This window comes from Budorcas taxicolor, chromosome 11, assembly GCF_023091745.1.
Source record: "Budorcas taxicolor isolate Tak-1 chromosome 11, Takin1.1, whole genome shotgun sequence".
Lineage (NCBI taxonomy): Eukaryota > Metazoa > Chordata > Mammalia > Artiodactyla > Bovidae > Budorcas > Budorcas taxicolor.
Window position 1 is genome coordinate 54,191,460 of NC_068920.1, and position 26,021 is coordinate 54,217,480.

Consider the following 26,021-nt stretch of genomic DNA (forward strand, 5'->3'; position numbering starts at 1 on the left):
ACATTGCAAGTAAGGATGCAATAAGATGCAAACTAGGAATTAGGAATGAAAAATTGAGAAAGACAAATGCTGGTTTAAGACCTTATTTTAATGTAAAGAAGAGTTTTCTAAGCTTTATAGCAGTCACATGATGATGGAGGTAGTGAATTGTGGTGGTCACATCCAAACTAGGTGGAGACACACAAACAATATTATCAGAAGGCTTTTAATGTTAAACTGAAGTTCAGGCTAGCTGATTCCAAAGTCCTACCCAAGTCCAGCATTGTAATCAATCCAACGCAATACTCCTATCATGATTATTGAAAGTGAAAGGATCATGAACTCAAGCTCTGACAAATCCCCAGGTGCTACTCTTGGAGACAAAATCAATCCATGAGAGAATGGCAGGTGAGGCCAATCCTGAGTCAATGAGAAGAAAGAGTGGCTAGGGTGTGGGGTTCCCCAGAGAGCTCATGGCTGGGTGTGCACCACTCCATCCTACACTTGTGTGTCGTTTAGTCACTAAGTCATAGCCCACCAGGCTCCTCTGTCCACGGGGTTTCCAAGGGAAGAATACTACTGGATTGGGCTGCCATTTCCTTCTTCAGGGGATCTTCCTGACCCAGGGGTTGAGCCACCTCTCCTGCGATGGCAGGTGGATACTCTACCACTAAGCCACTAGGGAAACCCACGTCCTACTGAGAATCCCTTTAATGTTGTGAGTTATTGTCCCTCAAGGATCTGCTGCTATATTTCACAAGACACTTGCTGTTGCAAAGGCCAATTCTGGTTATATACATATATCCTTCAGTTCAAAAATGATCTCCAGCTCGTTTGAGGAGCAGGGAGGAGAGGAAGAGATACCTCAAAGATGCAGCAAGTGCTACATTGGCAAAGCCAAGCAAATGTTGCCTGAAACGGCTTTTGCATCCCCCAGCCTGAGGAACACAGTGACTGCCCCTCATCCCTATCTATTTAAGTGTCCCCCGGAAAAACATAGGCACATCCTATATTAACCCTCTATTGCCAGGCTTCATGTCCAGAGATCTACACTTGAGACATGAAAGAAGGGGAAAAAAAAGTAGAAAAGAGGGAGATGGAACCCACGGAGACACAGGTTGACATCGTTTTCATGATTTTTTTTTTTTTTTTCCTACTTTAGTCCTAGCTCCCCTGGGCGCGGGAGGAGGCTGTGGGCTGCGGACTCTGCGCTGGAACCAGGAGTCATTGAGTCGGAGCCCAGGGAGCGTCCCCTCCCGGTGTCCCTGCTGCAGCCTCCAGCTGGTCCCTGGATGCTCAGCCTCGCTACCTCCTGGTGCAGCATCTCCTCCAAAGACAGCCCCGCCGCCGCCGCACGGGGTGCCCGGTGGGCGCGAGACTCCGAGGCATTGGCTCCGTAACTTTTCACGTCATTTTCTGCTCCGGATCCCCTGGTAGCCGGTCCGCGCCTCCTCCCGCCTCAGAGCGCGGCGCCCATGGGGCAGGGGCCGAGCCGCTTGCAGCACTGAGTGGACCCGGGCTGGAGCCAGGGATGTCCGGCACCAAACTGGAGGGCTCCCCCCCTTGTCGCAACTGGTCATCGGCTCCGGAGCTGAATGAAACTCAAGAGCCCTTTTTAAACCCCACCGACTATGACGACGAGGAATTCCTGCGGTACCTGTGGAGGGAGTACCTCCACCCCAAAGAATACGAGTGGGTCCTGATCGCCGGCTACATCATCGTGTTCGTGGTGGCGCTTATTGGGAACGTCCTGGGTGAGTGTCGCTCCGGGCAGCCCCCGCGGGGGCCACCACGTCCACGCGCCCCGGGCTGTCAATACCCCCTCCTCCCCGCAGGGATGCTCACAAAGAGGTCGCTGCTCTTGGGGTGGGGTTATTATTATTATTATTATTTTTCAACAGAAGTTTTCGGATTTTAGGAACCAGGACCGAGCCCTGGAATGGTGATCCTTTATTTCTGCAGGGATGCGCGGGGAGCCGCGCTGCCTTTGCGATCACCTGGGTTCCCAGCGCCAGAAGAGGGGCAGGGCTGTCCAGGTGAATGTGCCGGAGTGTGGGGGCAGTCAGTCATCATTTTTGTGTCACGTGGCCGTGGCCGGGTGTTTGGGGGTTCCTGGGAGGGAGGTCAGTCTAGCAGGATGCGAAGCTGTGTCCCTAAGGGACAAGCTCTCCTGGGCTGGGGGAGTCATAAAAGATTTGTGAGCCCGGTATACTGTCCTTTGGCGAGAGAGAGGGCTGAGGCTCTGTCTAAAGGTGGTAACGAAAGTGCAGGGAGTGGGGACGGAGGCAAAGCAGGGAGGTGTACTCATGCACAGAAGCTGAATTAAAAGGGACCCATGCAGCTGGGAGCAAGCAAGAAGGAGGAGGGGCCTCTGAGAAAAGTACCAGGGCAATCGCGATCATTCAATCATCCATCTACCCCATCCATTCATTCATTTATCTACGGTACGCATGTATTTTCCTGAGCATGCCCCGTTTCCAGGCTCGGGAAATATTTGCACTGATTTTTTTTCCCCCCAAAGCTGAGGCCAAGCTTAGCGCTAGGTTCTCACTGTTCCTCTCTGTCTAGGTTTGTATGTAAACACACATTTCTTCCCCCACTTTACACCTCTGCACAATTTTTGAGGGGGAGGGGGGAGTCCAGTGGCGAGATGGTGGCTGTGGCGATGGAGTTTATTAGGGCAGCTGGAAACTGACTTTTTTTAAAAAGCAGCTTTGGAAGGGAGGGTGGACTGCACATGAATTGTGAATGGAAGCAGCGTCTACCTTGATGAATGGAGAGAGAGTGGGAGGTGTTTAAGTGCAGAGGGCAGTGTGGAGGGAATCTCTGTGGAAAATGACAAGAGGGAAGCCAGGCTAGGAGAAGATGCTCTTGATTACAAAAAGGTGGAGAAGGTGAGTGAGGTGGAATAGGCTGGGAGGCACTGAAGTCCGAAACATAGAGTTTGTAACTGCAATGGAGGCTGATAAGAGATTTGCTAGGCTCTTAGCACCAGCTTGATCTCAACCTTCTCTCCCCAAGGGTGTCAGTCTGGTAAGAAGCATCCAATGTAGTCCCTCAGCTATTCAGGGGCAGAGTAGCTGATAGGTGACTGAAAGGCCTTCCTTAGAACTGGTAGATTATTATTTGATGAGAAAGATAAGAACCCTCTGAAAACTTTAGTTGGCCCCATCTATATGTTTTTTCAGCCTGTTTTAATTTTGCTGCTGTTTTTAAAGGCAAACATAAAGGAAATCTTTTGAGGATGCAAGTTAGGTGGATGGAGGTGGAAATACACATTATTTGGGCTATCTGTTGTAAGGATAAATCTGTTAATCACAATGCTATGCTTTTCTTGTTTCCCTTCTTGTTATCTATCCTTAAAACTACAACAATTAGGATATATGGCTGCTAGCAGAGCAACATTTTACTGCATTATGCAAATAATGTTGTGAATAATCAAAATTGAACATCTATTGAGTACCTACTGTGTGCCAAACACCTTCACATATGCTCTCTCACTTAAACCTAAGCGTAACCTACATTTGACAGAAGAAGCAAGACTTAGAGAAATGAAATGAGTTTTTAAGGAACTTGATTCAGATTTGGTTCCATTTCTTATGGCCTCGGTCCAGAATTCTCCACTGTTATTCCACTCAAGATTTAGAAAGTATATACAGAATGAATTCTTTGCTCCTGGTATCTGCAAGCCTATTGAAAGCATTTCCTGTTCTCCTCTGCATCTAAGTCCACTATTAATAAATTACCATAAAGGGTTAATTATTCTGTCAGTCTCTCCAACAGAAACCCACACAGAAAGGAACTTTATTGCATTGCAGTAAAATTTTGACGTTTTGCAGAATGGTTACAAATCACAACTATTTTTCTTTCAGGCTTAACCTCTGTAGTAAAATTTGCTCCTTTTTGCTCTTATGTTACTCTAGCTTGCACAGACCTGTGATGCATTATCTTCGTATCCTAATTGCATAGTTTAGAGGTGTGTGTTGGCTAGTCTGAGGAGTGTTTTAGTCTCAATAAGGAAACACCTCTACAGTGAGGCTGCTTGTTTGGTAACACCAAGGGAGAAAGCACTATCCACATCCCTAAGTGCCAAAACGGCCAGTTTTATTCAGCTTAAAACAAATAAACAAACAAAAAAGACGTACAAAAAGCACCCTGTTTTCAAAAAACTGGCAGCTGTTTTCTTCAGGACTGGATAACATTGAAATCTTCTCTGGCTGGACTGAAACCCATATTCTTTACTGACATATTCCCTGAAAGTTGATGAGATTGAAGTCTGACATTTAAGCAAATGAGAAGCATCATTACTCACAGACAGCTTCCTGCTCCTGGAAGTCTGTGCCAAATTTGCAAAACAGATTAGATTGGCCCTCCACCCCCATCGTATGTCATTTTATGCAGAGTGGCAGGACAAGAAGTCACATTATTCATTCAAGATAAAGAAGCAACATTAGGTATGAAGGTGAAATACCACAGCCTAGCCAGCAGATGTAATCACTGACTTCAGGTCCACTTACCACTTGTACTTTCATGTAACTGACTACTTGGAAAATCTCAACCTTGTTGAACTTACAAAGAGAATGTAATCAGTTAGAAGTCATTACTCCCACAGTGTCCCTTTGTGAACAGAATGACAACATCACTATCATACCACCTGTTTTTCTGCTCTCCATGGTACCTGTCTCATTATATATCCTCTCCATCATCAGAAGATTCTTTCCCAATATAATAAGCAGTTTCTTAGAAAAAATGTTGACAAAGTCATTCAAAAATAAGGCAAAAAAATTAGTCTACATGCAATTTCATGATTATACACATGCTAATAAAAACATGCACGCGTGTGTGTGCTAAGTCTCTTCAGTCGTGTCCAACTCTTTGCACCCTATGAACCATAGCCCATCAGGCTCCTCTGTCCATGAGATTCTCCAGGCAAGAATACTAGGGTGGGTTGCCATGCCCTCCTGCAAGGGATCTTTCTGACCTAGGGATCGTGCCCACATCTTTTGGGTCTCCAACATAGGCATGCATGTTCTTTACCACTAGCAGCACCTGGGAAGCCCAATAAAAACATACACATGTCTAATTACAGAATTATAAGTCGTAGAAAGGCAGGGGATTCTTGGTTTCTTTTTGGAGGTAGTGTTTTTCCACTATCTTCAAAATTATGTCACATATAACCTCTTCCTAAATATATCTTGTACTTTAGCCAAGTAGCTGCGTTCAGTTATTAGACCAGTACGTCTTGAGCAATGCTTGTTGTTGTTCGGTTGCTCAGTCCTGTCTGACTTTGAGACCCCATGGACTGCAGCACGCCAGGATTCCCTGTCTTTCACTGTCTCCCAGGGTTTGCTCAAGCTCATGTCCATTGAGTTGGTGATGTCTTCCAACCATCTCATCCTCTGTCGTCCCCTTCTCCTTCTGCCTTCAATCTTTCCCAGCATCAGGGTCTTTTCCTGTGTGTTGGCTCTTCACACCAGGTGACCAAAGTGTTGGAGTTTTAGCTTCAGCATCAGTCATAGAGCAATGCTTTGTTTTTTAAAATTCCTGTGTTTGTGGGGAGAAGGTTCTTGGGAACACTCAAGAGAATTTTTTTTTATATCATTCCTATTACTCCTTGAGTAGAAACTGGATGGAGAGACAGGTTCTAGTCAGTTCAGGTTTTAAATATCTGAAGGAAAGGAGTAATTCTCTGCTTCTATTACTTCTGCATTCGAATGTATCATTTTCACATGAAGTGCTTTTGTCTTCCCTGTTGTCATCTTCATATGAAAAATGAGGAGAACATTCAACAAATGACGTCAGTCCAGCTATGCATCTCACTTCTTGTGTGGCCATTAGCAAAACTGTCAAACTCCCCAAGTCTGTTTTTCCCAATTGAAAATTATTGTTTATAATTACTGACTTGACTCAGACATAGAGAACAGACTTATGGTTGCCAAGGCGGAGAGGGTTTGAGGGAGGGATGAACTAGGAGTTCGGGTTTAGCAGATGCAACCTATTGAATATAGATGGATAAACAACAAAGTGCTACTGTATCCTATGATAAACTGTAATGGAAAAGCTTATGAAAAACAATGTATTGATATGTATAAATCGCTTTGCTGTACAGCAGAAATTAACACAACATTGTAAATCAACTATATTTGAATAAACTACACTTATAAAAATAAAAGCAAAATAAAAAATAATTCCTGCATTGTAGAAATCCTGTGAGGATACAGGAATATCCTATATATAGATATATAGAGGATTGCACATATATATTTTTTCTGGACACAGTATACACTAAATGCCAATTTCTATCCCTTCATTCTCACTAGAAATCTCTCCCTGGTGTGGTTAGTAATCATCCTCTGCCTCCATAACCAGTCTGTAGTTTTGCTAAGTCTTCATGGCCTCTATTCTGGTGTTTTCCTCAATTGAGTGTTTCCCTAGAAGCTGTTAGTAGCATGGCGTTGGCATACCCACCCAGCTCCACCCACTCACCGCCTCCCCCCCTCCCCCAGATGTTTATTGCATCATACTAACTGCTTAACATTGCCTTCCCACCTCTGTGTGACAGTCATTCCTAACCATCACAGTAAGTTTCTCTTGGTTACATTTGTATGTACTAGGTTCCATTCACTCAGTTTTTAAGGAGTAGTCGGCTGGTCTAGCTGTATTGGCGTTTCTAAAGAGCATGCACACACATAATATGTTGACTTAAAGCACACTGCCCATTAAGAAATGTATCCAAAAGAGTTATACTAAACTGAGTAGGTGGAGAAAATACATGTAATAGGATTGCTTCTTACAGAGCTGCTAATCCTTTGCCCTAGACACGGAAATGGCATAGTTTCAAAGTTGCAAGTTTCTGTTGCTCCTAAATCTGAGACCTTTCTTTTCTGCTTATCCTAAAGCCCACCTTAGCTCTGTGGGTCTTTTAGAACCCACCTTTTCTTACACAGGAAGCAGAAAGAGCTTAGAGGTGATACATTACTCATCTCTGCTGAGACCAGAAGTCATGAATAGTGACCATAAAAGGTAAGATTAGCCACTAAGCTTTAAACTTGACTTTAGTTACAGAATGCAAAACATGCTTACCTGGAGAAGAATTAAACTGATACCCTCACATTTTTCCTAATATCATAACCACTTAATTTTACCAGGTAAAATAAATCATGTTTTTGACTTGAACAGAATCTCAGTGATAACTTTTTAAATGACTGTCTCATAGATAACAGCAGCATTTATCATGGGCAGACAGTAATGAGATAACATGTGTTGCTGATAATCGAAATGGAATGGGTTCTTTCTTTATTTGAAAAAAAAATGATGAGTAAAATGAAATAAATGAAAATAATACCAACTTATAAAAGAGGCTGAATCTAACACTCAAATACAAGCACATCAACTTTTACAATTTTTTTTTCTTGATTTTGTTAGGGCATACATGTACTTTCTATGTTTATGTGAGGGTTTTTTTTTTTATTTCATATTTTAAAGCATATTTCCAAATCCTTCCATACTGCAGTTATGTTAGCATTCCTAAGTTCCTGAATCTTACTCAGCTCCTCAGATTTCAGGGATATCCACCAGTGGTGTTATTTCCTTGTGAGAGATAATCTTTTCATCCTTCTTCTTCTCGAATTCTGACATACCTTCTAACCTCAGGGCTCTCTTGAATAATAATGGCTCTGCTGGCTCACTGGTGAGGTCCAATCAATGACATGTGACAAGTGAAATAAAGTGCATTAAAAAAATTCATTTATCTTTTTTTAAATTTAAGGATAATTACAATGTTGTGTTAGTTTCTGCTGTATAACATAGTGAAGCAGCTATATATATTTATATATTCCTTCCCTCTTGAATCTTCCGCAACTACCTCCATCCCACCTCTAGGGATGGGATCAGGCCCCTGTGGCTTATAGCAGGTTTCCATTATCTGTTTTATATATGGTGGTATATATATATATATATATATATATATATATATATATATATATATATATGTCAATGCTACTCTCCCAATTCATCTCCCCGCCATGTCGTCATGTCCATTCTCTCCATGTCTCTATTCCTGCCCTGCAAAGAGGATCATCTGTATCATCTTTCCAGATTTCACACATATGTGTTAATATATGATATTTATCTCTTTCTGACTTAATTCAACCCGGTTGTCAGACTCTTTGTTACTGTTTAGTCACTCAGTCCTCTCTACTCTTTTTACAACCCCATGGACTATAGCCCACTAGACTCCTCTGTTCATGGGATTTCTCAGGCAAGAATACTGGAGTGAGTTGCCATTTCCTTCTCCAGGGGATCTTCCTGACCCAGGAACTGAACACGTGTCTCCTGCATTACAGGTGGATTCTTTACCACTGAGTCACTGGAGAAGCCCATGTACAGATTCATCCAAACTGAAGGGTATTTGTCTCCAACGCCTCTTCTCATTGCAAAGGAAAATAAAGAATATTTATTGAGAATACCAGGTCCTGGAAGCTAGGTTCCACCATGAGTATATATATTTCCTTGATGCCTCATGACAAACATAACAAGGAGGTGAATAGCTTTGATTTACAAACAAGAAACATGAAATTCAGAAAGGTATTTTCCTTGCACCAAAGTTTAGCCAGACAATAAGCATCTGCACTAGGCTTCCAATGTGGATTGATCAGACTCCATGGCCCACCCGTGTTCCATTATTTCCTCCTGCCTTTGTCTCTGACCAAGAAAAAGAAAAGAAAATAGAGAAAGAGAATGCTACTGAGGTGGGTGCCCTCCAGACGATTTATGGAGCTGTGCTGGCCGGTTGCCATGCTATCCCTCTGCAAGACCACAGTCCTTCAGGTCGGAGGATGAGCTCATTTGATAAGCTAACCAAGGTCAGGCTAGGGTTACTTTGCAAGAGAAAATTTCAAGGTAAAATAGGTGCTGCCAAAAATGCTTTTGCCTGTTCAGGGGGGTGACTCATTGGGTAAATATTAGATAATTGTGACCAAGGATTATTTTGTTACTGAAGGTGCTGTCTTTAGATACCATTAAAGACCAAGGACCTAAACATTTACTATCTCAGATAATCCAAAGATCTTTTTGATCTTTTTCTCCCTTCATTTTCAAGCCTTCTCACAAAATTTACTTTTCATAAAAAATCATATTCTTATGGAATCATTTCAAAATCGTAAGTTTGTATAGATTCGACTGAGTAAGTCAACACTTATATCACATAATAGTGTTCCTAGAGCACAATGGCATTGCACATGTCCAAAGAGGCCTTACCCACAGCATCATACATGAAATGACCTTTAAACACTGACAGTGGACCATTTTGAGAGGCTGTTGTATGAAATGCAGGACATATATGAACGGTCACTTAGATATCTGACTCAGGACTGAATTTATTCATTTCATCTTTGTTCCTGATGAGAGATAATCTCTTAATCAAGTGAGTGGTCTAGATATATATTTAAATAGCATGAAATTCCTTTGTCATTGGAACTGTTTCCTTAGAAACAAAAACCAAAACTATTCAGAATGAATAAGTACTTTCTTCTTGAAAATAATTTCGGATTATTACATTGAGTCTTTTACAGTAATTTGCTCTCAGTATCACATACATATGAATGATGTTTGACATTTGTATATTATTTTACTCCTCAGAATACATTGTTACATATATTGCTTCACTTATTCTTCAGAACAATCTAATGAAGTAGGTCTTACTTAATGAAAATTTTAGGTCCCTGAAATGATTTGAATTCATTTTAAAAGTTTGAATACATGGAAACCTCCAGGTAATCTGTGTGAGTTTGGGAAAATCCTGCCAGCTTCCTGTATCCCGAGAAGCCGGAGTAAGGAAGCTAACTCCCATTGTCTGATCTTCAGCTTCGATGTCTTTGGCATCTGGCTTTGTCAACATTCTGAGTTCAGACACAAATTAACCAGATATCCCTGGTGGCTCAGAAGGTAAAGCGTCTGTCTACAATGTGGGAGACCCTGGTTCAATCCCTGGATTGGGAAGATCCCCTGAAGAAGGAAATGGCAATCCACTCCAGTACTATTGCCTGGAAAATCCCATAGACAGAGGAGCCTGGTAGGTTACAGTCCATGGGGTCGCAAAGAGTCGGACACAACTGAGCGACTCGACTTCACTTTCACTTTCACAAAACTTGCACATGCATAAGTAAATAAATCCAATGTCTTAATTGAAAATAAGAAGGTACTCTTACAAGTCATAATGCTTGAAGCCCTTTCAATCATCATGATCTCTTTCTGTAGACATAACTATGTGAAGAGCTTTATTGGTCTGAAAAAGTAGGCTGTGCCGTACTAGCAAATGAATCCTAAATTCTTCTTTGGTTAGCATTACAGAAGATCATTTCTTATCTGTTTGACATCTAATGTGGCTTGGAGAGTCCCTCGTATCCAGTGACTCAAGGTCCAGATGTTCCCTCTGTTCATGGACTGCCTCAGCGTACAGCCTCCATACAGCATCCGTGAAACTAACTTTCAGGAGGGGTCCCAGCATCCCCCCATTGCCCAGTATTCACACCCTGTGTTGTACCTTTTCATACCGTGCCAGAAGTGATCTGGGTGACCAGCAGCATACATACTTACATATATGCCAGTTTTGTAAGTATGGTTAATTTGTGTCTGAACTCAGAATATTGATAAAACCAGGTGCCAAAGACATGATAGCTGAAGGTCAGAGAATGAGAGTATCCTTATCCTGCCTTCTGGGAATACAGCAGAAATGACAGTATGTCACCTTCAAGGTTACATTATAAAAGATCATAGCTTCATCTTGGGTGTTCACTTTTTTGCTCTTGGATTTCTTGCTCTGGATAAAGTAAGCTGCTTTGTTGAGAGAAACTCATGTGTTAAGAAACTGAAATATGCAGCCAACAGCCATAGAGGAAACATGGTCTGCTAACAAAAACCACATGCATGATGTTAGAATGGAATCCTACAGCCAGATTGAACCTTGAGATGATGCCAACAGCATCCTCCCCTGCCCTCACCAGCTTGAGTTAATGACACATTCTGAGACAGTATCTAGCTAAGCTTCTCGCAGATTCCTGACCTTGTAGAAGCTATGGGATAATGTTAGTTGTTTTAAGTCTTACTTTTTTTTTTAATCTGGGGTTAAGTTGTTTTACAGCCTCTATGTTGTCATGATTGGAGAAAAGTGAGCTGGAAAATGCACAGTTGCTCTTAACTATCATTGCCAAAAAGCAGTACATGTCCCTCAAGCTCCTAACCCTCTGAGCAAATCCAATCCCATTGTATCAACCTACCTACAAGTTTAACAGTCTCTGTCACAGGAACCAGACAAAGCAGTTAAAAGTATTTTAACTTGCATAGTTTTAGAACAGGGGAATTTAGAGGAATTGAGCACATAATGCCATAAGGCTAAGATAAGCTGGTAGATATTTCCTCTCCACATTTTGGATGTCTGCCAACAGAAGTAACATATAGTATTGGGAGACTTTGTGCCAATTACTGTAATAAGAATTCAGGGTCCAAAGATAGTAGATATCAAGGAACCTACCCACTAGGTGAAGAGACAAATACATTCACAGATAATCTGAATATAAGGTGTCAAGCACTCTGACCGATGAGTTACAGCACATTGTCAAAGCACATAAGAAGGACACCTAGTTCCATTTAGGGGATTAGAGTGAGGTCCAGGAGAAGATGACTCCTAAGCTGAGTTTTAATGCAGGAATTCACGTCAAACAGGTGAAGAAAATTGAGCAAGGAGTTCTAGGCAGAGGAAACAGCAAGAGCAAAATCAGAGAGGCGTGAAATAGCATAAGCATGCAGAGAATGTTAAGCGACTGGGTAAGCGCAGATGAGGAGAGGCTAAGGATGGAACTGGGCTGGTAGATAAGGGCTGGGTTATGGAGTGCAGTGGGTCTCACCTTCTCTGAGACTGCAGCTTATAGGGGGCCCTTCAAAGACTTTAAGGAGGGTGCTGTCATTGAGAGACTTGGGAAGGTTTTCACACTGAAGTCTGTATCCTGTTTGCGTGCATATGAGCTCAGTCACTCAGTTGTGTCCAACTCTTCGTGACCCCATGGACTGTAGCCCACCAGGCTTTTCTGTTGATAGAATTTTCCTGGCAAGAATACTGGAGTGGGTTGCCATTTCCTTCACCAGGGGATCTTCCCAACCCAGGGATCGAACCTGCATCTTCTGCATTGCAGGTAGATTCTTTACCACTGTGTCTTGTTTGGGGCTCTCTTAATCAAGCCTGGCTTCCCTGGTGGCTCAGATGTTAAAGCATTTCCCTGCAATGCAGGAGACCCAGGTTCGATCCCTGGGTTGGGAAGATCCCCTGGAGAAGGAAATGGCAACCCACTCCAGTACCTTGCCTGGAAAATCTCATGGATAGAGGAGCCTAATAGGCTACAGTCCATGGGGTCACAAAGAGTCAGACACGACTTCACTTTCACTTTCACTTTTCACTTTAATCAAGCCTGCTGCTAAGTCGAGTCAGTCATGTCCAACTCTGCGACCCCATAGACGGCAGCCCACCAGGCTCCCCTGTCCCTGGGATTCTCCAGGCAAGAACACTGGAGTGGGTTGCCATTTCCTTCTCCAATGCATGAAAATGAAAAGTGAAAGTGAAGTCGCTCAGTCGTGTCCCACTCTTCGTGACCCCGTGGACTGCAGCCCACCAGGCTCCTCCGACCATGGGATTTTCCAGGCAAGAGTACTGGAGTGGGGTGTGATAATTGAATGCAATCACAATTCTAAGTGGCTTTCCATATGCTCCCTAAGAGAGAACAGGTGAAGGTGAGAAAATGAAGAAAGGGGTAAAGAAAAGAAGCGGAAAGACGAAGATTAAAATACAGGAACTAATGTTACCGTGTTTGCTTTGCTGAACATTTAAATTTGAGAAGAAATTTCACCGTATTGTAAAGCAAAATAAAGTAAAAATTAAAATTAAAAAAAAATAAAATAAATTTTTTTTCATATTTCTTTCCTGAATGATCCACAGGCCAATCTCTTGTGTCATAGTTCTGTTAAAATTTTCCAATATTCTATACAGCTTTTCATTAAAATTATTTTTGTATTAACTTATTTTGGAGGTTTCAATGAGTCACCATGCTCCCAGCCATCCATCATATTAAAGTTGAGATCATTTTTTCACCTCCACACTAAAACCCAAAAATGACAAATTTGAGATCTAATGAAAATTTTTCTTATTTTCCAACTACATTCCCAATTTTTTATTCCAGTTTACTTGGAACTTTCTAAATACGCTCATTTGAAAATTTACCTTAAATGGCACTGTAATCATTCCAACAGTCAATGAAGATAATGCATTGACCCTAGGTCGGCCTTTAGGGAATTATAGGAAACACGTCTTTATGTGTTGACATGGTAACACTTCAAAATTTCTAAAACTGTAGTCACTATGAAAACTTTTTTTGCTATTCCTAACGCACAAGGGAAATACAGCACAGATGAAAACCTGTAATATCCCTTTCTAGATTTTCAGGGAATTTTTATTCCTACTCAGTGGCTTTAAGATGAATTTATGAGGCACATGTGGAGCCTTGATTTTACTATTATATTGTCAGAATTGGAGTCACAAAACCACTGTCTATAGTAATTTATTTCATAAATTCAGAATGAATTTGATGAGTCATCCACTTTGGTAGAGAACCATATTGTTTATAAATAGCATTTTGAAGGCAACTCATCTTTCTTAAAATGTACAGATGGAGCTAATCTGTCTCACAAAAGTAGAGAGGTGTGGTTAATGCTTATTAATCATTTTATCATTGGGTGAAACTGAGTCAACATTTCATTGTAAAAAATAGCTAAAACTTAATCTCTCCAATCAGAATACTTAATACAAAAGTTTCTCAAGTTTAGAAAGCTGAAAAACAAATTCATTAAAACATCTCACCAGCTGGTGTAGGAAAAAGACTTCACAATTGTTGGGACGTTTATGTGCTTGGGCTTGATTTATATTATAATTCAGCCACAGGAAGCCTGGAAAGCCTTGCTCTTTGAAATCATCAGAGATGGTGATGGTGACTCATAGATTCCTGAAAGTCAGTAAGATTATCCTAATTTATAAATTTATGTGTTTTCTTCCCCAGACGTGATCACTGACTGCAACTGGCCACTGACAGGAGGCCAAACTATCTCAGTGGAAAAGGGGAAAATAATAAGAATTTAAGAAGTTTAATACACATAAGAAAACATGAGCGCACTCACACACATACACACACACATTTTGGGGATTGTATTACATGAATAATATGATTTTGATGTACCCTATTTTTTCATGCAAAATTAAGACGCTCTCTTCCAAACTTTTAAAATGTCCAAAAATCTGAGCATAAAGCCTTGACTTTCCCAAAGTCAAGAGATATTCTCAACTATCCTCTGAGTGAATGGATTAGACTTTAAGGAAGTTAAAAAATAAATACATTAGAGGTGAAGATGTCTTGGTTATATTCATGTAAGAAGGAGCACCCCTTAGGTGATTGATCTTTTTAGCAAAATTTATATTCTTTGAACAGACTCAGTGTATTCCTGCTTTAGGGTCTTCACAATTTCTTTTTTTTTTAATATAAATTTATTTATTTTAATTGGAGGTTAATTACTTTACAATATTGTATTGGTTTTGCCATACATCAACATGAATCCACCACAGGTATACACGTGTTCCCCATCCTGAACTCCCCTCCTACTTCCCTCCCCGTACCACCCCTCTGGGTCATCTCAGTGCACTAACCCCTTCTAGTTTGCTCCTGACTGGTTCCTGCCCAGCTCACATTGTCACATCTTAAGAGATTGTCTCTAAGGAGGCATATCTCTTTCCATCTCTACCCACAATGTTAGCATCTCATTTTGTTTCTGTCATAGAACTTACTACTATTAGGAAATTTCCTGGTTGTACAGTGGTTAGGACCCTGTGCTTTCACTGCCCAGGGCCTGGGTTCAATCCTTGTTCAGGGAACTAAGATCTCAGAAGCTTCATGGCATGGATAAAAATAATGATGATAAAATAAAAGAATTTGTGATAGAAGAAGCAGACCTGAAAATTAAAGGAAAAAACATTTAAAAGAACTTAGTACTATTAGAAATGATATTGTTCATTTGCTCAGTTTATTGTTGTGTCCTATAAGTAACATACAAGTTCCAAGAGAGTAGTTCCTTTATTTCTCATTTTTGCAGGTGTGTCATTAGCATCTAGAACAGTGCCCAACACACAGCAATGAATGAAAGTATTAGATTTCCACCAGGAGAAATACTTAGATATAAGCACATTTTAAAACTTAGGAATTGCAGGTTTTAAATTTCTTCTATATACAACTTCAAAACAAACCTCAATCATTTAACTCATGTTTGGGATAATTTTGTTCAATATCTTGAGAACACACACATTAAAATAAATATTATATAATTACTAATGATTAGGGGAGACTATTTATAAAATCTCTCCCCATCACTCTAATTCCATTGACAATACAAGGAAGATTATTTTGCTCTCCTCTTGAGGAGCAAATGAGATTTACAAGCATGTTCAAGAAATATGCTTTCAAATAGCATACTGTATTCCTGCAATTACTGAGGAGAACGTGTAATGTATAAAATCCGTAGTTAAAGCCCACTTTGTTTCAAAATGACTCTTAGTTTGGTTTTTTTTCTTAATGTTTTTATAGAAACCTAAGGAAATGTGTGACCATTTGTGTCCCAGATAGGATAAGAGAGCTGAGACTGAATGTTATCATGACCTCATACTTTCTGTAAGAATAAAAGGGCTAAACATATCCCTGGATGAGCCCAAGATGATTCAGGAATGCCCGCAGAGCCTCAGCTCTAGGAATCCTTTGTCATTTCCCCCCATTGCTACTGGCAATAGAATAGAGACAATGCAAAAAAAAATAATATTTGCAGGTGGAGCTCAGGGGTAATGTTGGTAATAACTGGAGAGTTCCACATTCTTCTAATGTAGAACAAGAGAAATAATAAGCCCATTGACTAATTTTGGTCCTTGATTTCCTGAAATAGCCATCAAATTAAAAAATTTTGAAAACCAAAGCATAGTCTTGCTCAGAGATGGGAGGCATTGTTAATTCTAGCAGACTTATGACCAACTCAAACAATATTATCAATATTTCTCATTACTGTGAATCAATGAATTATAATAGAATTTAAATATTAGGCTTTTAGAAGTTGTTGTATTACCCTAACTAACTAGCTCTTCAACAAGAGTATTTGTCATCTGCCATCTAAGTGACTCCTCACAAGTGTGATAGGACGATTATTCACTCCTTTTCCCAGGAAGTGGAATTTTGTATTACACAACTGTTGTGTGTTAGGTGCCTGAATAGACTGTGTTAGTGTGTTTGAATAAATTTGCATAGTATCACTTGGCCTTTCTATTCCTGAGCAGGAAGTAAATACAATGCTCTGTCCTGCACTTCCTTTTTCCTTTTGCCTCCACGGTAGTATGTATAGAAAGTTGAAAAATATGTATGCAATTAAAGGAGAACACAAATATTAAAGGAGAACACAAATTCTCATGTACATTTTTTTTTTGGAAACTCAACTGAAATGGACTTGAGTTTCAATGACTCATCAATACTGCCTCAGTGATCTAAAGCTCATCTTAAGCTACCTGGACATAGGGGTTAGACGAGTGAGGGCAAGAGTCAGGCTGGGTGCAGACTCTCCTTTCCAGTGAATGGAAGTTCATAAGATTTCTCTGAGAACCAAGTCACCATTAGCAACAGTGACAATGTCTACAGAATCTTGAAGTCGTGCAAATATATTTTTCATCCAAATGGAGGTAAAGGCAACATAAAGAAGCAGAGGGCTTAGTCCAACAAGAGCAGCAAAAGGTACACAAAATAAAGCAGCCTGGACCAACATACTGGCTTTCTAGGGCTTATCTAATTTGGAGCTATTTCCTTTTCTTATTTCATTCAGCAAATATTTATTGAGCACCCACAATGTGTAACCTGTTCTATTACATTGTGTGGAGGAAATACAGAGTGAGGAAGGCATGGTCCTTACCTACAAGGAATTTCTAATCTTGGAGGAGAGACTGACATGTCAAAAATAGTCTGTGGTATGAGGGTTATTGGAGAAACACATGCTAAGTACTAGACCCTAGGAACAATACTATTAGATCTGATTTGGGGTAGGAAGTGGGGCTTCCCTGGTGGCTCAGATGGTAAAGAATCTGTCTGCCATGCAGGAGACCCAGTTTTGATTCTGGAGAAGGGAATGGCAACTCACTCCAGTATTCTTGTCTGGAGAATTCTATGGACAGAGAAGCCTGGTGGGCTACAGTCCATGGGGTCGCAAAGTGGCAGACATGACTAAGTAACTAGTGTGTATGTGTTGAGGAAGGACATTTCCCTGAGGAGGTGGCATTTGAGGCTTTGCTGACATGTGAGTATAATTTCAAAAAGTTCCAAAAAATGAAAAGAAATTATATCTAAGTTGATAAAGTTTTATATATACACATAAATATAAAACTATGCTGAAAATGGGCTTCCCTGGTAGCTCAGCTGGTAAAGAACCCACCTGCAATGCAGGAGACTCCAGTTCGATCCCTGGGTTGGGAAGATCCCCTGGAAAAGGGAATGGCTCCCCACTCCAATATTCTGGCCTGGAGAATTCCATGGACTCTACAGTCCATGGAGTTACAAAGAGTTGGACATGACTAAGTGACTTTTACATGCTGAAAATATAATTCAGGGAATTTCAGTAAAAAACAGGCTTGTGTTATTTTTTAATTTCAAAGAATAGAGAGCTCAAGTAATATTTTTGATGCTTTCCATTGCTTTCATGATCTACTTTATTTTGTGGGTATCTGTGAAAACTCCCCTATATTTTTATATCATGGTGGATTGGATTTTAAAAGTAATGACATCCCTTGAGCTTATTTTAAAATGAGTTCTGATAGATAGGAGCTTTTCAGGGGAAGATAAATCTGGGGCAAAGGTAAGAATGGGTTGAAGTTAGAGACCAGCCACTGGGAAGCCTACTGAGAATCTTCAGGAGACTCTTCAGGAAAATGATTATGAGGATAAAAACAGGGCACTGGGATTGAATATGAAAAAAAGAAACAAATATGAAACATTCTGGAAATAGAAATTAGCAACTCAGAGATGTGGAAAATTGATGGGAACAGAAAAGAATCTTCTGATTAATAGAACTTTTTGGCTAATGAAAGTACAATGATTGCCTTATTAATTTTTTTCTCAACATAGGCAGGACATAGAGAAAGAAAACTAGGCTTTGCGAGTAGAGGGCTCATGGTGAATTTGCCAAGGCAGGTTGAGTTTGCATTGTTAGAGGAATATGCATGTGAGCCTATTCAGCAGGAAGTAGGGCTGGATGACCCACACACCACGCATAATTAGTTTGCTACTCTGAGAGAATTTTTTTTCCTCTTTGTGACGGTGCAGGCAACATATACAGTTTATGTGAGAATTAGACTTCTGAAATAAAGTTTTCAAGGCAATGTAAACTTCTTAATGGGTACATCGAATAGCGAGACTCTTTTTTGCAACACTAAATTCTTTGGCTCAACAATATTTATTGTGTGTGTATAGCAACAAACAGACAAAACTTACTCTTTTAGAAAGTTTATATTCTAATGGCAGTATTAAGGACATATTTTGACCGTAGAACCAATAGGATTTACTGATAGATTGTATGTGGTTGTGAAATAGAGTGCAGAGTCAACATTTTCATGCCAAGTAGTTGATGAGTAGTGTCAGGTGAGATTCAGAATCCTGGAGGATGTGTGAGTTAGATGTAGGGAAGGAGAGAGTCAAAATTTTGATGTCAGACAGTCTAAATTTGAGACAATATCTGTAGGTGTATTGTGAACATTTGAATAGTCAGGAATTTAAGCAAAAAGGACAAACTAGGCAAAAAACCTCCGAGATTTTATAGCCAATATCCTCGTTTATATCCATATTTTTTTTAAGAAATGAGGAAAATTTTATTGAAAGAACTGTTAAATATAAGAATTAATGGGGTTGCTATGTCTTCTTTTCTGTTTGTTTTATTTTACTATGCAATATATCTGATTCGCAATGTTGTAATAGGTTCAGGTGTACAGCAAAGGAACTCAGTTATGCATATACATATATCCATTCTCCCCTAAATTCTCCTTTCATCCAGGCAGCCACATAAAACTGAGCAGAGTTTCTTGTGCTACATAGTAGATCCTATTGGTTATCCATTTTAAATACAGCAGAGTGTACTTTGTCCATCTCAAACTCATTTTAACATATTCCCTGAAGATATGAAAAACTATAGAAGGAAATGAAATGCACAGTGAATTTTTTTTTTAAAGTTCTTTACAGGTTATTTTACTCTTTCTTTTTTTTTTTTTTTTTTTACCTATATGAAGTCATTACAGCTATATTTCCTTGAATCTTGAAAACGGTCACCTTGAAATGTACTTTAAAAAACAAAAACAAAAAACTGGAGAATGCAGTAAAAATTTTATTTTCAGTGCTCATGCATGACTTACTGAGTCAGAATTTTAGGAATGCTGATTGTAGAATCTCCATTTTAAATAGGACTCCAGTACACTGAATAGGAAATTCCTGTCACAGAAAAAAGTAAAGGTGAGCCTCATTATTTAAGACCTCCTATTTTTGGAGGCCAATATGAAAGCCCTATGCTTTTACATTTGACACAGTTTCGATTGTGTCAATAAAGATCTACCAGAGGAGAGAAGATATAAGAACTGCTTTCAAATGGGATTAGGCAGACAAATAGCAACAACAACAAAAATGAGGCCAGAAGACTAATAGGAGGGATTTATGGAAGAAAAGGAAGGGTTAAATGTGTGGGAGCACCCAAATTCCTCTCCGAGATAACTTTGGAGAAATACTTTGTTATAACATTTTTAAACAAGGTGTCAATGTGCTCAGTGGCTCAATTTATTATTGTAGTAGCCAGCACATGCTCATTGTCATCAGTTCAGTTCAGTTCAGTTGCTCAGTTGTGTCCGACTCTTTGAGACCCCATAAATCACAGCATGCCAGGCCTCCCTGTCCATCACCAACTCCCAGAGTTCACTCAAACTCATCCATAGAGTCAGTGATGCCATCCAGCCATCTCATCCTCTGTCGTCCCCTTCTCCTCCTGCTCCCAATCCCTCCCAGCATCAGAGTCTTTTCCAATGAATCAGCTCTTCGCATGAGGTGGCCAAAGTATTGGAGTTTCAGCTTTAGCATCATTCCCTCCAAAGAACACCCAGAGCTGATCTCCTTCAGAACGGACTGGTTGGATCTCCTTGCAGTCCAAGGGACTCTCAAGAATCATCTCCAACACCATAGTTCAAAAGCATCAATTCTTCGGTGCTCAGCTTTCTTTATAGTCCAACTTTCACATCCATACATGACTACTGGAGAAACCATAGTTTTGACTAGACTAACCTTTGTTGGCAAAGTAATGTCTCTGCTTTTTAATATGCTGTCTAAGTTGGTCATAACTTTTCCTCCAAGGAGCAAGTGTCTTTTAATTTCATGGCTGCAGTCACCATCTGCAGTGATTTTGGAGCCCAAGAAAATAAAGTTTGTCACGATTTCCATAGTTCCCCCATCTATTTGCCATGAAGTGATGGGACCAGATGCCATGATCTTCATTTTTTGAATGTTGAGTTTTAAGCCAACTTTTTTACTCTCCTCTTTTACTTTCATCAAAAGTCTACTTAGTTCCTCTTCACTTTCTGCCATAAGGGTGGTGTCATCTGTGTATCTGAGGTTATCGATATTTCTCTTGGCAATCTTGACTCCAACTTGTGCTTCATCCAGCCCAGCATTTCTCATGATGACTCTGCATATAAGTTAAATAAACAGGGTGACAGTATACAGCCTTGGTGTACTTCTTTCCTGATTTGGAAACAGTCTGTCCCATGTCCAGTTCTAACTGTGGCTTCTTGACTAGCATACAAATTTCTCAGGAAGCAGGTAAAGTGGTCTGGTATTCCCATATCTTTAAGAATTTTCCCACAGTTTGTTGTGATCCACACAGTCAAAAGCTATATGGAAATAAGGAGGAAATAATAAGACACTAACGAGGTCCATCTAAGCCACTGTAGACAGATGGTTATGTACCCTTTTCTTCAATTCACTTGAATTTGCAAATATTCTACCTCTAAAAAGCAGGTGTTATAAAAATACTGTGGAGGATTTATAGGACTTGAGATATATTTGGCTACAGTAGGTTAGGGAAGGTATATTTTTATTTTGGACTCCAATAAATTCAGGTTTAGGTTAGGCAAGTGCAATTATTTTCCTGAATATTGCATATATATTGTACATATATACAAAGACATGTGTATACTTACATGTAGTTTAAGGAGTTATTAGTGGCATTACTTATAGATTATTTGGATTTCCATATTCAATTAATAAACTCAAATTTAAAGCACATATTTTTATCTCAAGAAAAGTATATCAGATCTATTAATATCTTGGCTTTTGTTAAGAAAGCCATTATCTTCAACTCTCCGGCAACTAGATCCTACAAGTTATTACTTTCTGTAAAATAAGTATTGATTAATAAGACTTTTCAAGCTCATTTGTTATGAAATCTGTCTTCCTCTTTTGCAGGCAATATCTAAGTACTCTATGTTATTCTGTAAACCCTGGATACAACACAGGGATATATGCTGTAGCTCTTCTGCTTATTTTTCTATTCAATATTGTAGCGAAGTGTTGAAAATTCTATTTTTGTTGCTGTTCCGTCATTGCTTGTCTGACTTTTTGCCATAGACTGCAGCATGCCAGGATGCCCTGACCTTCACTATCTCCCAGAGTTTGCTCAAATTCATGTCCATTTAGTTGGTGATACTATCTAACCATGCCATCCTCCACCACCCTCTTCTCCTTTTCCTTCAGTCTTCCCCAGAATCAAGGTCTTTTCCAGTGAGTCAGATCTTTGAATCACATGGTCAAAGTATTGGAGCTTTAGCTTCAACATCAATCTGTCCAATGAATATTCAGCAATAATTTCCTTTAGGATTGACTGGTTTGATTTCCTTGCAGTCCAAGAGTCTCTCCAGCACCACAATTCAAAAGCATCAATTCTTCGACACTCAGGCTTGTTTATGGCCCATCTCTCACATCATACATGACTACTGGAAAAGTCATAGCTTTGACTATATAGACCTTTGTCAACAAAATGATGTCTCTGTTTTTTAATACACTGTCTAGTTTTGTTAGTTTTGCTTTCAAGGAACAAGCATCTCTGAATTTCATGGCTTCAGTCACTGTCTGTGGTGATTTTGGAGCCCAAGAAAATAAAATCTGTCACTGTTTCAACTTTTCCCCTTCTGTTTGCCATGAAGTAATGGGACCAGGTAGCATTGTGTGATTATAAGAAAACATAATCTGTGCTGATTTAAGGAGTGAAGGAAGTTTAATGAAGGTTTCTGATAATGATTGCAAGGTTGTAGGAACTGATGTCTTTGGTCGTGGAATACTATTTTCTCGCAAGAGAAGGTCAGCATTTTGCCTGGATCCTGATGTTCTCCAGAGATCTACTTTGGGTGATGAGCTACTGTATAATGAGTGCAAATTAATTCTGAGTAATAGAATATTCATTCATTTATTCATTAAATGAGCATATATTTATTGACAGGCATTCTTCTAGAAGAAACAAAGATCAAAAAGATGCCATCATTGTCCTCAAGGAGTTAATAGTCTCCCAGAAGGACAGAAATGTAATGTATAGAAGAAAAAGGCCCTGTGGTATCTACTGTTAAAGAAGTAAGAACAATGTACTGAATATGTGTGCATGCAAAGTCACTTTAGTCGTGTCCAACTCTTTGTGACCTTATGGACTGTAGCCCACCGGGCTTCTCTGTCCGTGGGATTCTCTAAGGAAGAAGACTGGAGTGGGTTGCCATGTTCTCCTCCAGGTGTTCTTCCAGACCCAGAGGTCAAACCCAAGTCTCTTATGTCTCTTGCATTGGCGAGTGGGTTTTTTACCACTAGCACCACCTAGGAAGCCCCACTGAGTATAAGATATTGCATATAAAATTAACTTAGTGAAAACATTAACACAAGAGATTGGGGCATCTGGCAGTGAAGGACAAGGGGACAAAAGACGAACCAAAAACTACTATTGATACAGGATGGAAACAAACTAAATTCTTGCCACCTCCAGATTTTGTTATCATCAGAATCACAGAGCGGTCTTGGTCCTTAATAATCTGTTGTCGCTGTACTCCAGGTAGCAAACCTTAGGGTTTTCCTCCTCTCTGGCAAATGAGTCTATGGAGAAATTCCCTTTGCTTCCATCCCATCCTCCTGCTCACCTATAAGACTTGGTCAAAGTATCATTATCTACAAATTTTTCATCCAGTATAACAGTTTGATTGTTCATTATTAGTTTCTTTCAAATGGATTTTAAAAAAATAAATAAATCCTTTACAGAATTCTCTGCTGGTCTAGAGATTTGGACCCTATGCTTCCACTACAGAAGGTACAAGTTCAATCTGAGGTCAGAGAACTAAGATCCTGCTTGCTGCATGGTGGAGCAAATAATAATAATATAACAAAGTAATAAAAGTAAATAAACGTAAACAAACCCTTCAGTGTTAGCATCACTAATTTTATCAATGTTGGATTCTAAAACTACAGAGTCAATTCCGTTAATATCAATGCTATTGGCTTTCTTTGCTCGTTCTTTCTTCTCTGTTCCTGACTTAAGACTGGTTCTCGACTTGAGGTTAAAGCGTCTGCTTCCAATGCGGGAGACCCAGGTTTGATCCCTGGGTCGGGAAGATCCCCTGGAGAAGGAAATGGCAATCCACTCCAGTATTCTTGCCTGGAGAATCTCATGGACGGAGAAGCCTAGTAGGTCACAGTCCATGGGGTCGCAAAGAGTCAGACACGACTGAGCGACTTCCCCTCACCTTGACTTGCTCCACCTCAGCAGTGGAACATGAATGAGCAAAAAATCTTAAGTTTGTTGTCTGCCCCTGTAGCATCAGGCAAAGTTTTATTTTTTCGTAACAGATTTAAAAAGCATACTCTAAGTAAGTTTTTATTTCTTTTGTCTAAATCCTGTTTATTTTCCATGGTCCTAAATAGTTGAGTTATAAGGACAGTATCTCCTACATTTGTATTATTAGTTTAGCATTATTAAGAACAGGAGTAGACCTTAACAAATCTGAGAATAAGAGTTTCTATAATTAGCTTCAATGTTTGAGTTTTAGTTATTTGCAATAGCTTTAGGACACATACAGTATAATTGAAAACATTGTTTATTTGCAAGGTCATATATTTGAAATCCTAATAGGAGAAAATATTTTGTTTCTGAGTATTTAAATGACTTCCCTCTCAAAATGATTAATGCTTTGTTATTGAAAAACTATAGTTAAAGAAGTAGAATTCATTTTAAACATGTGCTTTTATATTATAACACATTTTGTCATCTGGAAACACTGATCATTTTAGTGGAATTTTGAAAATGATTTAATATATAATTATGGACATTTATTTTAAAATTTCAAATCATAAAATATATCTGACATGGTAACTATTCTTTAACTATGTGTTATTCCTACTTCACTGTGATCACTATTGGACTTAAAATATTAATACTGAAGTCTAATTTTATAATAAACATGATGAACAAAGTCATGGAAACTTGAGACTTACTTTGGAAGAGTCTATTCTGCTCTGTAAGGCTTCCCAATATACTGTTTCTATAAGTTTGATATTGAATTATGTGTCTTTGTCACCGAATGAGCTGAAAGTCTGACTTTTGGGACATAAAACAATGAAATATCAATGACGGTCCTTTATCAGAAATCTAGTGTTTTTTGAATGACAGAGACATTGGCCTATTGAATATCTATAAAACAATAAAAATATGGCTGTTAATGAAAATATAATTATATGGAAAGATAAGAAAAAATTAAACATGGAGTGATTCATGTAAAATATTTAAAAATCTAATAATGCAGACACAGATATTGTTATCTCTAATCATATTTTCAACTAATTATCACCAAAAACACTGTGGAAATGGTATTTACAAAGCCATGCACTTTCAGAATAAAGGGCAGGAAGAGAAGAATGAATGAGGAAAAGACCTAGTAACTATGTAGAACAAAAATAGTAAATGAAGATAAAATGAAATGTAAGTAGGACATTGACTTTTTAAAATACAGAAACATCACATATAAGACAATTCAAGAAGGGAAACATCACACACAAACATAAATCAAAATAATGAAGTGAAGGGAAAAGCATACCAAAATGACTTGAAGATTGTTCTAGGTATCCAAGGAAGATAAAACCAGAGCAAATGAAAAAAAATGACTTAAATTTAAATCAGAGAGAATCAGAGTAGCTGAAATAGGCATAGTAAGAATACAGAAGATAAAAGACGCATAATCTCTATAACTCAACAATGTGGAAAATGTCAAGAATTTAAGATTTCACTACAGCATAGGGATCTGTAATAGATACCTGTTGCTTTTCCCTCAGCACTAGCTTTACCTTTAGGAAACCATTGTTTGCCACTCCATGTAAATATGATGGAGAGACGGGAGAAACTGCCAATCAAATTATACCCACTTCTCAGAATCAGAGCTAAGTCATATCCAACTCTTTGTGACGCCGTGGACTGCAGCATGCCAGGCTTCCCTGTCCTTCACCATCTCCCAGAATTTGCTCAAATTCATGTCCATTGAGTCAGTGATTCCATCCAACCATCTCATCCTGTCTTCCCCTTCTCCTCCCGACTTCAATCTTTCCCAGCATCAGGGTCTTTTCCAAAGAGTCAGTTCTTTGCCACAGGTGGCCAAAGTATTCAAGCTTCAGCTTCAGCATCCTTCCATCCAATGAATATTCAGGACTGATTTCCTTTAGGATGGACTGGTTGGATCTCCTTGCAGTCCAAGGGACTCTCAAGAGTCTTCTCCAACACCAATCTTCAAAAGCATCAAGTCTTCTGTGCTCAGCCTTTTTAAGGGTCAGAGACACAAGGGCTAATCATTCTCCGTCACCCACCACCATGTTTAGTAAAAGGACAAT

The 26,021-nt window shown here is 39.5% G+C and overlaps 1 protein-coding gene across 1 annotated transcript in view; it reads left to right on the plus strand.

The window, feature by feature from the left end:
* The first annotated feature begins 1,510 nt into the window (after window positions 1-1,510).
* The window catches only part of HCRTR2 (hypocretin receptor 2), a 133,131-nt gene continuing 108,620 nt past the window's right edge, over window positions 1,511-26,021 (plus strand). The window contains exon 1 of the mRNA XM_052649397.1: window positions 1,511-1,733. Coding sequence (XP_052505357.1) covers window positions 1,511-1,733 — 223 coding nt within the window. The remainder of the gene's footprint in view (window positions 1,734-26,021) is intronic.